At 42.8% G+C, this 17,445-nt stretch overlaps 2 protein-coding genes across 3 annotated transcripts in view; both read left to right on the top strand.

Annotated features, from left to right (window-relative positions):
• smarcd1 (SWI/SNF related, matrix associated, actin dependent regulator of chromatin, subfamily d, member 1) overlaps window positions 1–3,735 on the top strand; it is a 51,191-nt gene extending 47,456 nt beyond the window's left edge. The window contains exon 13 of the mRNA XM_043681799.1: window positions 763–3,735. Within this exon, the coding sequence (XP_043537734.1) occupies window positions 763–816 (54 nt within the window). The 3' untranslated portion in view covers window positions 817–3,735. The remainder of the gene's footprint in view (window positions 1–762) is intronic.
• Window positions 3,736–7,008: 3,273 nt separating this feature from the next.
• LOC122543291 (glycerol-3-phosphate dehydrogenase [NAD(+)], cytoplasmic-like) overlaps window positions 7,009–17,445 on the top strand; it is a 33,670-nt gene continuing 23,233 nt past the window's right edge. The window contains exon 1 of one of the 2 annotated variants that reach the window (XM_043681798.1): window positions 7,009–7,642. In XM_043681798.1, coding sequence (XP_043537733.1) covers window positions 7,599–7,642 — 44 coding nt within the window. In that variant the 5' untranslated portion in view covers window positions 7,009–7,598. The remainder of the gene's footprint in view (window positions 7,643–17,445) is intronic. The other variant, XM_043681797.1, reaches the window with a different exon arrangement.

Raw genomic sequence — 17,445 nt, 5'->3', positions numbered from 1 at the left:
TTTTCAACCCACTGTGCAGCAGGGACATTTGCTGCTCACCTTGAAGTTGGTCTCGCTGAGAGCTCAAATGATCTTCAATGTGAAATTCACTTCTGTCACCGTGTGGGGATGCTGGAGATTCCCAGCATAAAACTTCAGTGATCTTGGTCAGGCTGACCAAGCAGCCACTGACATCAAAGGAGGTCGCAGACACACAAACAGGAATCAATTATGTCATCAATCTCTATACAATTGACCCAATAACTTATTTCCATTTGTGGAAAAGAGTTCCAAACAACTGTTCCATTTTGTGTGCAGGAGTATTTTTTTAATTTCACTCCTGAAAGGTTTGGCTCTAATGTTTAGGTTGTGATGCCCATCTTCCCCAAACTGGTCGATTTTCTGCCTGTTGGCCGAAGGACAGTATGTTGATTGGGGGTCAGTGATAATGCCCAATTATCTTTGTGGAGCACTCTGACTCCCTGCCTGACCGCAGCAGAGAGGAACCTGCCCTTTGGGGCTACTCAACCATGCTAGTGTCTAGCATGTTTTCACTTTCCAGTTCAGTCGAGCTATGCTAGTTGGGGTCTTCTGTACGTGATTTGAAGTGCTCTTTTTATTCACCAGGTAGGTCCAGGAAAGCATTGTGACAGCGACAGCATGCCATTGCGTGCTGTTTCCGCTGGATCAGGTGTTCTGAAAATGGACCCTTTGCTTTTGTGTTGTACTTTTTGCAGTAAAGATGGATGAGCAACTTTCTTTCTCCTTTCTTGTTTGTTTTAGGTGCAGCAGAGAAGACAGGAGCTTGAACAAGCTCTTGGCATCCGTAATACATAAGCAACCTGTGTGGCTTCGTCCCATGAGTGGCAGCAGGTTGATACGAGATGTCTGGGTTCAAGGTTGAACGCAGTTTTATGAGTGCACAAAGATTTCCGTTACAGTATACAAACTGTAAAACTACATGCATCACTTGCACAAAATAAATCACCGCATAGCCCTTGTACTCCTGAAGTGTTCTTTGCTACCTTTTAGTCCAACTGACACGTTCCCTTTATAAAACAGCATAGGATTAGAAAATAAAGTTAGCTTCTATTGGCATTTGGGGAAGTATAAGTCACACGTGGTGACCTCAGTAACTATGTAAAATGGTATATAAATGACTTAGTAGAACTACTAATAGAGACACGTTAGCAAGCTAGATCCAACAGATTTGATGTTACACTTGCTTACTTTGTTACATTATTTTTAAAGTGGCTTTGTGTTGAAAGTGGCAAGTATTTTGACCACAAACTGTGATTCCAGCTACCTTCTTCAACATATGCTTCCTTCTGGCAATCCTTAATATCAGTGAGCCAGTGGTGTATTTGCAGCAGTATTGGTATCTGCATGAAAGTGGATCAGCGCTTCTTCACCCTTTCATGTCAGGGCTAAATAATGCCACTTGCCAACTGTTGGGGGCCATGCTAGGTTGCAGCATTTAAAAAGAAAACCCAAAAATCACTAGCCTGCAAGTTACATCGAGTTATTAATCCTTCTATTTCCAATGCATTCTTCCTCTGTCTTGTTTGTTTTGAAGGCTGATTCTAATTTAGACTGAAAGGTTTCTTATACTCTGGTTTGAAACTCATCTTGCTAGTTTTGAACAAATGAGAAGTTACGAGTTTAAAGTGAGTTTTACACCCAAATTAATGAATGACTTTTTTTAAAAAAAATCACTCCAGTGCTGCTTTATATACTGGGTCGAATGTATTTTGTGTTATTCTTTATTCCTCCTGACTCCTATCAGAAGTTGCAAGGCCAGAAATGAAGGGATAATTTTCTCTGGCTTTAGATGAGAAAAATATGTCGAGTTCCAATTTAAAGGTGGTCAGCTGGCTATTGTTGCTTTATCTGATGCATTGATAAAGTTATAGTATGTTTCCTTGTTCATGTATCATTCAGTTCTTTAATTTCAAGACTGTGTGTGCTGGACCCTAAACATCACCCTTGTATTTTGCATTAGTCTTAACAGATCTCAGTACAATGCTACTGATTGGTCATAGTAATACCTGGCAAGCTGGTGAAAATAAGGGACTTTTCAAAACACACTTCAGTCTTGATCAGGGCACTAAATGGTCAGTTAACTTCTTACCTTACTTTGTAACCTCTTACCTCTGTGAACATGTATGTAAATCCACGTAGCAGTGATTGAAACCCAGTCCATAGTTGTATAAACTGCAACAGTTGGACTAAGTCTTGGAAGAGCGCAGCTTCTTAGGAGTCAATATTTTGTAGTGATTTTAAAAAAGTTAATTAGTTTCAAAAAGTGAAGGGGTGACAAACTGACACACAACCATTCTTGATCTTTGCAGCAGCATTGTAGCAGCTTATGCTGATTCATGTGTGATCCCTCTTTCATGTGAACCACATGTATTAGTCAAATTTAATCTTGTGACAGTGAGATAAGGCTGTTCACCTGAGCCCATCATAACTTGATTCTACCATTCAGCTTGGAAAGAGTTGATGCCATTCTCTGAAATTAGATAAACCAGGTTTCGCCAACTCCCTATTGTAAAGAAATTAGTTGCAAGGCTTTTAATACGCATCCTGATCTAGTTTAAATGAATGGGTGTGTGCACTTTAGCATTTGGTTTTCAGCAATTACTCATGCACTATCCACCTTTGAGGGCATTCTAATGCTCTTTGCAATTATGTAGCCTATTGACACTCATGATCAAGCTCTCAGTGAGTGAGTTTCTGCAGGGTAAATGCTGCCAGGAGGTGGCTGAAAAAAGGTAGTTCTAAATGTAAAGTTAGAGATTTGTTCAAATAATTTGGTAGGATTACGGTAGAGTTGTTCCACCTGACCATGACATTCAACAAGAACTACTGTCACACCAATGTTTTATTTATGCACCACCATAAAGTGAAAATCATTCCCCTCTAAAGAGTCTTTTTGTTTAAAAATCTTCCAAGTTTGGTGTACCCTATGGTATGATACTTAAACCATACGTGAACAATTAAGTCCCAAGTTCACGTGGTACTCAACTTGAGAAAATAATTAGCCTGAGTTCCCACTCCAAATCACTACCTGGTAATTTCTGCTGGAAAATGCTGATGTGGATATCCAGCACAGCCTGAATCCATTTTATTGCAGTCCTCCATCATAGAATGCTGGAGTAGTATTCAATGTCTTGACTTTCTCATGAACATTTGCTATCCGTACGGTTGGGGGGAAAACTGCCATATCCCACTGAACCATAGCTTCCGGAGATGAACCAGTTGAAGGGGGCAGATTTTCTAAAATTTCATTGGGTCAAATATGAAAGTAATGGCAAATGGCTTTCTCTGTTAGTCACTGACCAGCTGGGTATTACATCAGTTACATTTCCAATGAAGATTGACACTGCTGTTAAATACATAAGCTGAAACCACTTGAACAGGCCAGTATACAGAAGTCTGTTTGGAGTAAGCCTTTATCTGTGTTGCAAGGTGATCTAGGGGTCTATATTCCAGCAAGCCACCTCTCTCAAATGTAGGAAAAATCTATATGAAGGTAATTGGGTTTCAAACTGTTCCTTGCCTGCTCTTTTCAAGTGTGGTACGAATGTGGTTAGGATGGGCGTAGTCACTAACAAGCTGTATTTAGACAGTTAAACTTCTGCAGTTATTGCTGCAATAATCTGTATTTTTACTGAGTAGTATTTTGAGGGACCAGACTTTTGTACTGTACGCTTGTATGTGTCACTCAGTTTTAATAAAACCTTCAATACGGAATGTTGCTGTCTTATTTACTGCAGTGTACACCTGCATTTAATGTTGAAGGAAGGGGGAGTGCTTGGGTGCACGCAGTATTAGGAGGCAAATCCTGCAGCATCTTGATGCATATTTGCAAATTTGTTAAGTGAATCATGGTTAAATTTGAGATTTCTTTTACTCATATAAATCAAAACAGGCTGACCTACAATTTCTGTGGCATGCAGTAAGTGATCAATTTGAATAAGGAGTGAACGGGTTTTATGACATTAGTTAGTTCCAATGTCACTAAATTATTCCAGAAGAGTTTGGAGTCCAGCTATACTGTGCTGCATTTCTGAATGTGTTCACCAGTTTGTGTACAACTGATATTCCTTGCTTAATGAGAACTGAACTGATTTTGTTTTGGTTTTGGATGGGGATGGACAGAGGCTACACACTTGTTAATCAAGTAGGCATTTAGATTTTAGTTACTCGCTGTAAAAACAATTTGGTGTGTTTGGACTCGGCAATTAATGGTAGAATCACACCATAGAATGAGCCTTTTGGGTGATGCTAATAAAGATTGGACATTGAAACCTGTGTGAGAATATTGCATTTGTGTTGAACCCCATGTCAGTGCACAAGTTTCCAGCTAGGGAGCCCATTTTCTCTGCCTCCTGTTAAGGTCAATGTTTGTCCCTAAGTATCAATCCTGCCTTGATCAGCCAACTCAGCAGAGACTGGAGCACTTGTTGAGATCAATCACTCATTTCTCCTAACCTCATGCATTGCTGGCTGTGGGTAGAGTTTATCATTGAGCAGGATGCAACTGATCGCAAAGCTCCAATCTGCTGGCGCAAAACACATTCTACAGCTTCAATTAGCCATGGCCAAGTGGTAGCAACCTCACGTGAGTCCGAATGTTGTGGGCTCAATTCGCACTTTGAGATTTGAACATGCATTCTAGGCTGATGCTTCCAGTGCAGTACTGAGGGATTACTACATCATCAAAGGTGGCATCTTTCAGATGAGAAATCAAACTGTAGCGCTGTCTGTCTTCACATGGGGTACATGATCCCAAGGTAGTATTTGAAGGAAGACTAGGTATCTCTCTGCTGTCCTGTCCTGTACTGAAAACGGACGATCTAGTCTTAATCAAGATTTGTGGGACCTTGCTGTGCACAAATTGCATCCATGTTTCCTACATAACTGAACACTACTTCACTGGGATGTCACAAAATTATGAAAGTTAGTTTTTTTTCCATTGGCCTGAGACCAATGCCTCACTTGAGAATATCCTTAAAAGGTGAACCTTTTTCTTTCTTCTCTCTCTCTCTCTCTCTCTCTCTCTCTCTCTCATGCTGATTTTGTGGCTCAGCTGTTACAAACACTACAGCCCTACTCAGTCTCATCACCCAGACTGCAGCAATTTCTTCAGCAGGTAGATATGCCTAGGTGAAAATGGCACCCATCAAAAGCCATGTAGTAGAACCGCAGATCGCTCCCAACTGCCGCATTGAATGGTTTTCTGAAACCTTTAATTGAGCACAAAGTCATGACTGTGGCACACCAGGTTGTTTCAATTCAGAAAAGCAAATTGAGACTGTCAAGTTTAATGAAGCGTGGAATTTTTTTTTGGAAAGGAACCAGTAAATGTGGCTGAGGGAAACGAGCAAAAATGTTGTGAAATTTTAAACTGTTAGGAGTTCTGATCACTCATCCGCTCCTAATATTTTCAAAATTTCACACTTATACTTGAAAAATGCTTCTTAGATTACAACTGTGCTGAGAGACTTTGGGCAGTTGGAAAAGTTGCTGTATCAACGCAAGTCATTACCTTTTTTTCCCCAGAGCCAGTGTTTCAGATCAATTTTACAGTAATTAAATAGTAAAAGAAGCAACACTGTGTAAGAAACAAAACTTATACAGCAAGTAATTTGAGTCTGGAATGTACTAACTGAAAATGTGGTGAAGACAGGCTTAATTGAGGCATCCAAAAGGGCATTATTTCTACTTAAATAGTCAGCCACTGTACAGGGTTATGGGGAAGAGTGGGAGAAAGGCACTCGGTCACGAAACGATTTATCCAGTACAGACCCAATGGACTGAATGGTCTCTTGCACCATAACAATTTTGTGATTCTGTGAATGAATAATAGGGTGTGATTAAAAGGTTGCAATCCAAATAAGAGATCTGATGAACAGTAAAGATGATTTCTGAACCACTGATTTGCTTCTGTTTCATCTCGCAAGGCAAGGAAGCTTTATTCAGTTTTTAGTTGATTGCTATAAGACTTGAGTTGATTGGAAAAATCAGCCAAATTCAAATCATCAAATGCATCAGCTTTCCTCACTTTTCAATCTAACTTAGGGGTTCAAATTGTCCACCAAAGACTTGAACACAGAAATTAGGTTAAAGTGGGTATTGCAAATGCTGGAGATTAGAAGTGCTGGAAAAGCACAGCAGGTCAGGGAGCATCTGAGGAGCAGGGAAATTGATGTTTTGGGCAAAAGCCATTCAGGAGATTCCTGATGAATCTTTTGCTCGAAACTTCTATTTTCCTGCTCCTCGGATGCTGCCTGACCTGCTGTGCTTTTCCAGCACTACTTTAATCTTGATAGAATTTAGGTTATCATTCACCTCCAGTACTCAGGGAGAATTCAACAGCTAGAATGCTGTCTGTTCTGAAGGACATAAAATGTCCCATTACAGTATTTCAAAATAGAGCAGTGTCTTGTAAACTTTATCTCTCAACCTACACCATAAAAAGCATTATCTAATCATTGGCACAGAGCAAGTCTTGCTGTGTGTATTTTCACTGTCACATTGTCTACAATGGAGAATTATAGCAAGAAATGATCTTGGATTGGAAGATTGGGTAGGTATGTTGAGAGGTTTGGAAGGATGTGGACTAGGAGCAGGCAGGTGGAACTACTTTAGTTTGGGATTATGTTTGGCATGGACTGGTTGGATTGTGGAATCCATATGGGTGGGGGTTTAAAAAAAGGATATAGTCTATAGGCCCCTTATATACTGACAGTAACTGTGATAGGATAGAGAATAAGTCAGGAGGTAAAGAAGAGATCGAAAAGCAGTATGTTAATCATGGGAGACTAGCAATGCTAAGGTATATGAGGCTATGGGTCAAGTCTTGGATAACAGGATTAGAAAGTTAGGTGCTTGTTTTTGACCGGTGCAGACTGGATGGGCTGAAGGCCTATTTTTTATGCGGGAGACAGTTATATCTCCATATTGCCATTCCTTCTCTGTGGCTGGGTCAAAATCCTGGAGCTCCCTCCCTCGCAGCACTGTGGGTGTACTTACACCGCATGGACTGCAGTGGTTCAAGAATGCAGCTCCGTGCCACCACCTCAATGGGCGGTTAGGGACGGGTAATTCGTGTTAGCCCAGCCGGTGATGCCCACGTCCTATTAATGAATTAACAAAAAGGACTGCAAAACGGGTACCTTAAGGTTGTGGAAGACGCTGTCGTAAATATGACTCGAGGGCTTGGTGTCATTTAATTTAGGGTGGGCACCTGAGGGTATTGATGCTTCCCAGATCCTGAACACTAAGCCGCGAAAGGTTTCAACTTGCTCTCTTTTTTTTTTCTATGGGATAATGAAATGCAGCCAGGCCTATTGCTTAGCGAGGAGAACCTTCTCGGATCCTTACCCCTTCCCGTTTTGGGAGAGCCTGCCATTTTGAATACTCCGTGCTGTTATTACTGAAAAGTTGTAACGGTTCTCTGCACCAATCGTCACTGAGCGAGGTCAGGAAAGGGTGGGGGGGACGAGAGGCGTGTTTTGCCTGGGTGAGAGCACGTGGTTTACAAAAGTGTCCCGCAATCCGCTGCAGAGCCTGAGCACAGAGCCGCTGAGAGGAGCAGCAGCAAATAGGCCATGGCTCCTCCTCTTAAAGTCTGCATCGTTGGATCTGGCAACTGGTAGGTTTGAGTCAGTCCCTGCTTGTTAACGTAATGTACGTTTCACTTGGTGTCATTTCAGGCCTTTATGTTTCGTATTTCTTTTGGTATAGGTAGTACAAAAAATGTTCTTTTTTGTTTGGTTTGTGCACTACTTGAGTTAAAAAGGGCATGTGTCGGCCCCCATATTGATTCGGACTCACTGCAGTGTTCAAAACCAGATTCGTTCAGAAAAAAAAAAGTGTTTCATTTATCTGTACCAGTTCGCTGAGTTGCATTTAATTCGATTGTACTTTCCCAAATACCATATGAGCAAGTGGTTTGCCTGTGTTTAGTCAGAATCGAAAAGTATGTTGCTGGAAAAGCACAGTAGATCAGGCAGCATCCGAGGAGTAGGAGAGTCGAAGTTTTGGGCAAAAGCCCTTCATCAGGAATGAGGGGTGGCCCGCTGGGCCTGGGGTGTGGGGTGGAGGTAGCTGGAAAGGTGGATAGACGTGAGGATAAAGGTGATAGGTCGGAGAGGAGGGTGTAGCGGATAGGTGGGAAGGAAGATTGACAGGTGGGACAGGTCATGAGGGTGGTGCTGAGCTGGAAGGTTGGAACTGGGGTAAGGTAGGGAGAGGGGAAATGAGGAAACTGGTGAAATCCACATTGATCCCATGGGGTTGGAGGGTCCTGAGGCAGAAGATGAGGCATTCTTCCTCCAGGTGTGAGGTGGTTAGGGTGTGGCAATGGAGGAGGCCCAGGACTTGCATGCCCTTGGGAGGGGGATGTTAAAGTGTTCGGCCACAGGGCAGTGGGATTGTATCATGTGTGTATCCCAGAAATGTTCTGAAACATTCCGCAAGTGCATTCTGCCTGAATGTGGTCTGATCGCTTACAGCAGTCTGATGTAAAATAATCCAGTGAGACCACCATGTACATAGCCACAGGGTGAAACCATTCAGCCCCTTGAAACTATTCCCCCCTTCAGTGAGATTGTGGCTGATGCATGACTGAACTCTATATACCTGCCTTTGCCCTATTTCTCTGTCAATCCCAGATTTGAAGTGAACAATTGATCAAACATCCAGAAAGTGTCCCAAAAACTTACCACCCTTTTTGTGCTCCTTAATTTCACTCCTAAAAGATCTGGCTCTAATTTGCTGCTAATGCTAGCTGCTTCAAGCAGTGAAATAATTTGTCTGTATTCATTCTAACTGTTCCCCTTAATAGCTTGATTGATCAAATCACCCCTTAGCCTTTGAGCTTCTCATCAATTATGCAGTGTCACTTTCTTGTTCATGTTGTGAATTTGGGTGTTGGTAGAGATTAAAATTATTGGGAATCAGGAATGGTACTACAGAATGACCATTGTAGTTTTAGGGTCCAGTGGAATATCAGTGCCAATGTTTAAAGTTATTTCAGAACACAAGCGACAGGAGCAGCTTGCTCCATTATTCATTAAAAGCATAGCTTCCCACACTAACCTCATGTCAAAGAATCATACAGTACGGAAACAGACCCTTCGGTCCAACCAGTCCATAATCCAACATAATCCCAAATTAAACTAGTCCCACCTGCCTGCTCCTTCAGATCTCTCCAAACCTTTCCTATTCATGGATGTAGGTTTGTACGCTGAGCTGGAAGGTTCATTTTCAGATGTTTCATCACCATGGTAGGTAACATCTTCAGTGAGCCTCCAAATGAAGCACCAGTGGTGTCGCCTGCTTTCTATTTATATGTTTGAGTTTCCTAGGGTTGATGTCATTTACTGTGGTGACATCATTTCCTAAGGTAATGCCATTTCCTGTTCTTTTTCTCAGGGGGTGATAAGTGGGATCCAAGTCAATGTGTTTGTTGATAGAGTTCCGGCTGGAATGCCATGCTTCTTGGAATTCTCGTGCATGTGTCTGCTTGGCTTGTCCTAGGATGGATGTGTTGTCCCAGTCAAAGTGGTGTCCTTCCTCATCTGTCTGTAAGGAGACAAGTGAGAGTGGGTCATGTCGTTTTGTGGCTAGTTGATGTTCATGTATCCTGGTGGCTAGTTTTCTGCCTGTTTGTCCAATGTAGTGTTACAGTCCTTGCACAGTATTTTGTAAATGACGTTAGTTTTGCTCATTGTCTGTATAGGGTCTTTCAAGTTCATTAGCTGTTGTTTTAGTTGTTGATGGGTTTGTGGGCTACCGTGATGCTAAGGGGTAGGTTGGCAGTCATTTCCAAGATGTCTTTGATGTAGGGGAGAGTGACGAGGGTTTCTGGACATGTTTTGTCTGCTTGTTTGGGCTTGTTGCTGAGAAACCTACTCAAAAAAACCTCAGAAATCTGGAGAAATAAATAAGGCAGATGTCCAAAAAATGAAACCAGATGGATCCAACATACCACGCTTCGACAGATTACCCAAAATTCACAAACCAGGAGCACCCCCCCCCAGACCCATAGTCTCGCTACCTGGAAACTTACACGAAAAAGGCAGCTAATGAACTTGAAAGACCCTACACAGACAACAAGCAAAACTAATGTCATTTACAAAATACCGTGCGAGGACTGTAACAAACACTACATTGGACAAACAGGCAGAAAACTAGCCACCAGGATACATGAACATCAACTAGCCACAAAAAGACATGACCCACTCTCACTAGTATCCTTACATTCAGATGAGGAAGGACACCACTTTGACTGGGACAACACATTCATCCTTGGACAATCCAAACAGAGACACGCACGGGAATTCCTAGAAGCATGGCATTCCAACCGGAACTCTATCAACAACATATTGACTTGGATCCCATTTACCACCCCCTGAGAAAAAGAACAGGAAATGACATTACCATAGGAAATGATTTCACCACAGGAAATGACATCACCAACCCAAGGAAACCCAAACACACAAATAGAAAATGGGCTCCACCACCAGTGCTTCATTTGAAGGCTCACTGAAGATGTTGCCTAGTATGGTGATGAAATGTCTGAAAACGAACCTTCCAGCTCAGGGAGCAAACCTCCATCCAGAACCTTAACCTGGGCTACAAATCTTCTCAAAAGTCGCTGTCCTATTCATGTACTTACCTAAATGACTTTTAAATGTTGTAACTGTACCTGCATCCACCACTTTCTCTGGAAGTTCATTCCACGCATGAACTACTCTCTGTGTTTAAAAAATTGCCCCTCATGTCTTTTTGAAATCTTTCAGCTTAATAATATGCTCCCTCGTCTTGAAATCCCCCACCCTAGGGAAACGACACTTTACTTATACCCCTCATGATTTTATATACCTCTATCAGGCCACTCCTCAACCTCCTACGCTCCAGTGAAATAAGTCCCAACCTTTCTTTTTAACTCAAACCTTTCATACCCAGCAACATCCTGGTAAATCTCTTCTAAACTCTCTCTCTCTAGCTTAATAATATCCTTCCTATAACTGGGTGACCAGAACTGGACGTAATATTCCAGAAGAGGCTTCACCAACGTCCTTTGAGTCTTTTATGCCCCCTGTGCTTAACTAGTTGCTGCAGTTGGCCCAGTTCATTGGCTTTTTCAAAGTCTTGCCCTCTGCACTTGCTATGCCAGCAGTATAGAGGCAGGGAAGCAAGTGGCAGTTAATCACAGTGCTGTAAATTTTAGATTAGATTAGATTTCCTACAATATGGAAACAGGTCCCCTCGGTCCAACAAGTCCACACCGACCCTCTGAAGAGTAACCCACCCAGACCCATTCCCCTACCCTATATTTACCCCTGACTAACACTGTGGTGTAAGTCAGCATGGCCATTTTGTCTGGCCTGCACATCTTTGGATTGTGGAAGGAAGCTGGAGCACCTGGAGGAAACCCACACAGACACCTGGGACCCTGGTGCTGTGAGGCTAACCACTGAGCCACCATGCCGCCCTGTCAGTAAGTCTCAGTGCTCAGGGTGGCATGTGAAGCATGCTGGAGAACACTGTAGAAAAGATTCCTCTGACTGAAATCAGGCAAATGGCGTTTCCATCCCGGTTTGAGCAGTATCAATTGGATCAGATATAATGTATTTATTTCACATTGTTGAAGAATTAATATTTTGCAATTCTTGTCTCACTGCAATTTGGTCATTTTACAAACAAATACAGGCAGCAAATAACTGAAACTGAAATGAAAAGGGAAAGGAGACAGAAATGGAACAAAATTAGACTGTACTCGTGACACTACAATTGGTTTCAATGTCCCAGAGTTTGAGAGGGGAAATCCTATCAGGAAAGGTTCCTGATTCCAATTGCTACCCAGTGAGCCCTTCTTGAGCACATGTGTGAGTGTAGACGTTTGTGGCAACTGGATAGCAGCCTCCCATGGTTGAATGTCACGTTAACATTCGTGCGAGGTGAAAATGAGGAATCCTTGGTGTGCTACCAACAAGTACTGTAGAACTGTATGTCATTGTGCATCAGTGCATACAGTTTGGTGGATGAGGTGTTTTTTTTTAAAGAAATGGGGCAAATATAATCACATTACTATCATTTTTTGTACATTCATCAAAACCAGATAGTGCTCAACGTGGAGACCTCTCTGTGTTTGAGCATGGACTGTGGAGTTCCATCGTTGGTGGCTGGGCCATCTGACCATTGCTTTGTGTTTGTCTTCGAAAGCAATATTGATTGCTCGGGAGATGGCGACCTGTCAAAATTTTGTGCTAACTTGCAAAGTATTTTAAATTGTACTTAGTGCACTGAAAAATCATAAATCTCTATGTACTGTTGGGGAAAAAAACATTTTGCTGCAACTTTCTATCTACTCATCAGGACAACTCACAAGAATACCAGTTTAGTGGGAAATCTTGAATTGCATGAGAGAAGAGTGCTGATTGGTTGGGAAGTGGACTCTGATTAGTAAAGGTGTTGGAATGGAGAATGCACTAGTTTGTGATGAGTGGCAATTAACTGCCAGGCTTTGTTTCAATTTTGAGGCAGATAGGTTGACTCTGACTAGTCGAGGCATTGCCCAGAAAAATGAGCCAGTGAACAGCTGTCACCTATTTTGTTGGTTTGAAATGGGTGCAATGCCTGTACACATTCTCTTTCTGTTTGCAAAGATCAGGGCCCTGTGCATTACTATATGCAGCTTTCCAACACATGCATATGAGCAACATTGTGAGCCCAACTGACAATTGGCTTGTTTCTCAGGGTGATGCCTAGACCAATCAGAGTAGTCTGTTTTAAACAGACCGAAACCTGGCAGTTAACTGTCGTTCCTGATAAAGGGCTTTCGCCGGAAACATCGTTTTTCCTGCTCCTCGGATGCTGCCTGACCCTCTGTGCTTTTCCAGCGCCACTCTAATCTCCAGCATCTGCACTACTCACTTCTGCCTAGTTAACTGTCAGTCCTAATTAACTGGTGCGTTCTTCATGGCAAACTTCTACGAATCAGAATTTACTTACCAACCAATCAGTGTTCTCCTCTCATGCAGTATAAATGTTGGTTTGCCGCTTAAATTGGTATTCTTGCAAAAATGTCCCAATGTTGAAGGTTTTTGTATGACACACAAAATGGGTCTTCTTTTCAACAATACTCAAAATCTCAAGTACAGAAGTGTTATAACGCAGAAGGAGGTCGTTTGATCCATCATGCCTGCACCGGCTCTTCAAACAAGCGTCATTCCCTCCCTTGTGCCAATCTCCTGCCATTTCCCCCGTATCCCTGTACCCCATTTCTATCCCAATAACCATCCAATGCCCCTCTTGAATACCTCAATCAAACCTGCCTCCCCCACATTCCCAGGCAGTACATTCCAGACCCTAACTACTCGCTGGGGGAGAAAGGTTTTCCTCACCTCCCCCTCACTTCATTCCTTTCAATCTCTGTCCCTCTCATTCTTGTCCCTTTTCCATGTGGGAACAGTTTCTCCCTATCTACTCTGTCCAGCCCCCTCTCCCCATGATGTTGGAACCCTCTCTCAGATCTCCCTCTCAGCCTCCTTCTCCCCAAGGAGAACAGTCCCAATGTCTTCAATCTATCCTCCTCACTGAAGTTTCTCATCTCTGGAACCATTCTGGTAAATCCCTTCTGCCCTCTCTCTCCAATGTTTTCACATCTTTCTTATAGTGTGGGGCCCACAACTGGACACAACCCTCCAGCTGAGGTCTAACAAGGGTCTTGTACAAGTTCAACATCCCCTCCCTGCTCTTGTTCTCTATGTCCCTATTAATAAAGCTGAGGACACTGTGTGCTTTATTAACTGCTCTCTCCACCTGTCCTGCCACCTTCGATGATCTGTACCCAGATAGACCCAGCTCCCTCTGCTCCTGTATCCCCTTTAGAATTGTCCCCCTGATTTTAGATTGTCTTTCAATGTTCTCCCAACTAAAGTGCATCACCTCACACTTCACTGCATTGAACCTCATCTGTCACCTCTCCGCCCACTCCACCAACTTGTCAATGTCCTGCTGTGGAGCTCCACACTGTCCCCCACACAGTTTACAAACCTGCCAAGTTTAATGTCATCTGCAAACTTTGAAATTCACACCTGCCCACCGAGGTACAGATCATTAATGTACATCCAGAAGCCACAGAGGTACAGATCATTAATGTATATGCAGAAAAGCAGGGCCTCAATGTTGGCTGGGGGGGAGGGGGTGGTGTTCATTTTGTTTGCCTTTATACTTCTGATTTCTGCTGTCCAATTTTCACCTGATTGTACGAGGTTTAAACTTAGAACAGTAATGAATCTTCTAAGGCTTAGCCCAGCTGTTGGAAAGTTATATCAAGGACTCGACTGTATAATCTACTGTAAATTTGATTGCTAGCCAGTGACTTTGGCAGTTTGCTTTGTGCACATGCTGTGGTAATGCTAATGACTAGTGATTCCATTTAAAAACTAAAATATTTTGTTTGTGTTATCATTCAGAGGATTAAGCAAAGTGTTGCATTTTATGTGCATGGAGAGTAAACTGGAGCATGAGAGAGAAAGATTTGTATTTCTTTGGTGCATTTCACAATCTCTGGATTTCGCAAGAAAACATTACGGCCAGCGAAGTACTTCTGATGTAGTCACTGTTGTAGGAAATACAACAGTGAATTTTCACACAGAGGGCTCCCTCAAACAGCCATGTGATAATGACCAGATAATCAGGTTTAGTCTTGTTGGTTGAGGGATAAAATACTAGTAAAGACACCAGTGAGAGCTCCTCTTCAGAATGCCATGGGATTTCATACATCCACCTGGGGGAGTGAGCAAAGCATCCATTTAATGTCTCATTGAAAAGACTGGTTGGTCTTCCTTTAGCAGTTGGAGTTGTGACCACCTTACAGAAAGGGCTTTTTTGTCTTAATTTATCCAACAATTCAAACGAGCAAACTTTTAAATGTCTGATTTGGAAATTTAGTTTATGGGCGGCACGGTGGCTCAGTGGTTAGAACTGCTGTCTCACAATGCCAGGGACCCAGGTTCGAACCCAGCCTCAGGCGACTGTGTGTGGAGTTTGCACATTCTCCCCGTGTCTGCGTGGGTTTCCTCCAGGTGCTCCGGTTTCCTCACACAGTCCAAAGATGTGCAGGTCAGGTGAATTGGCCATGCTAAATTGCCCATAGTGTCCAGGGATATGTAGGTTAGGTGCATTAGTCAGGGGTAACTATAGGGTAGGGTACTGGGTCTGGATGGGTTACTGTTCGGAGAGTCGGTGTGGACTTGTTGGATTGAAGGACCTGTCTCCTCGCTGTAGGGATTCGATGAAGTGGAACTAGCCCTTTTTTTTAAACATTAACTCATTCCAGGCAAAAGCCTGTTGAAGTCAAAACCAGTTTTGTGTTAACCTTCCATATGAGTTTGGACACCTCGAGTAAATGTGCAGCAAAGACCCTTGCTTCAGGCTGTCCCTCCGTTTGTTCAGGCTGCTGGTGGCAACTCAAATGGGGAAGGTCTGTGATGTTTGAGTGTTTACAACATGGAATCAGGCCATTTGGCCCATCTGCCCTCTGCTGGTGTTTCTGCTTTGCATGATATTCCTTCTGCCCAGCTTCAACTCCCCTCCATCAAGGACCCAGGACTTTTCCTGATCTCTCTGATTCTGAATCCACCAAGCCAAGGCAAGGCACAAGTTTCTAATAACAAAAAATGCCAACTAAGAATTTGGGCAGGCCATTCATGAAGTCTCTCGATCCACTGCTAGACCATAAGTCAGCTGTATCTTAATTCCATCCATCCACCCACTCACCTTGGTTCCATAGCCTTTAGCACCCTTACCCAATCAAACAAATTAATCAGTATTGAGAGTGTGGTGCTGGAAAAGCACAGCAGGTCAGGCAGCATCTTAGGGACAGGAGAATTGATGTTTCAGGCATAAGCCCTTCATCAGGATTCCGAAATGTCGATTCTCCTGCTCCTCAGATGCTGCCTGACCTGTTGTGCTTTTCCAGCACCACACTCTCGACTCTGATCTCCAGCATCTGCAGTCCTCACTTTCTCCAAATCAATCAGTGGAACTAGGTAAAATGATGCGAATGCTAGTTTGCTCAGGTAAAGACAGAAACTACAGGTCTGGCAGCATCTATGAAGAAAGAAACAGTTCCTCTATAAAACCAACCTTCTTCCTTTGTCAAACTGACGTTTCACTTCTGAAGGTGCCACTTGATGTGGCATGGTTGTAGATAGTTGGCAGATGAGGATAGATACCTCAGGGGAGCAATCTGAACAGCAGCCTAGATTCTAGCATCAGCATCACTCATGGGAGAGCATATTTACTTTTAATCAGAGGGCTAGAGGTTCAAGAACCACTCCCAAGAATGAAGCACATAATTCAAGGTGACACTCCCCAAAAAACTGTCCACCATTGATAAGGCACAAGTCACAAGTGTGATGGAAAACTTCTATCACATTTCAGCAGAGCTTTCTCAGAAGACGTTTAAAGGAATTTTGAAAGCGAGAACCTACAACTCTTCAACTGCTTATCGTTAGCCAATCCTCCCATCCTCAGCAAGGAATTCTAGACAACTAACTCCAACTTTGGGTTTTTGGACTTCATCTTAAGAGCAAGGACATTAATAAACTGTTGTTTTATTGAGTTATCTCTACATCTTGTGTGTTTCTAAGTGTGCTTGTGTTGTGGATTTTTCCCCAGGTCTAAGAGTGTGTGAAACAAAACAACTCCGTGCAAAGTCAGAGCCCACAAGCAGACGGAGTGTGGGAAATATGGTCCACTGTGTTTTTCTAACATGTTGAGAACTAAATAATAATCTACTTATGGACAGGTGATGAGAAGAGGGAGAGAGATTTGTTTTATAACCCTCAGTCTGTCTGTAATTACAACAGTTGGCCATGACTTTCTCAAGGGTAAACCGGCAGTAGATGCCAGTTTAGCCAACATGCCCACATCTAACAAGTAAATCAAAACTCCTCTTGCACAATATTACAGGAGCTCCCATCCTCTGGCTGAGAAATTATAGGAAGGATGTTGTTAAACTGGGAAACATTTACCAGAATGTTGCCAGAACCAAAGGGTTTGAGTTCTAATTGAATTGAATTGATTTTATTGTCAGTACCGAGACACAGTGAAAAGCTTTGTCTTGCGAGCAATACTGGCAGGTCACAGAGTTAAGTAGAATAGATAAGTAAATAATAGGTAAATAGCAGCAAAAACAAAAACACAGGTCCAGGCAAATGTTAAGAGTTTGAGAGTCCATTCAGTATTCTAACAACAGTAGGGTAGAAACTGTTTCGAAACCGGCTGGTGTGTGTGTTCAGGCTTCTGTACCTTCTCCCCGATTGGTAGAGGTTGTAGAAAAACATTGCCAGGGTGGGATGGATCTTTGAGAATGCTGGCGGCCTTTCCTTGACAGCGGGCCTGGTAGGTGGATTCTATAGATGGGAGATTGGCCTT

The sequence above is a fragment of the Chiloscyllium plagiosum genome, chromosome 43, assembly GCF_004010195.1.
Source record: "Chiloscyllium plagiosum isolate BGI_BamShark_2017 chromosome 43, ASM401019v2, whole genome shotgun sequence".
NCBI classification, from domain to species: Eukaryota; Metazoa; Chordata; class Chondrichthyes; order Orectolobiformes; family Hemiscylliidae; genus Chiloscyllium; species Chiloscyllium plagiosum.
Note: the sequence above shows the minus strand (reverse complement) of the source record. Positions and strands in the feature narration are given on the sequence as shown.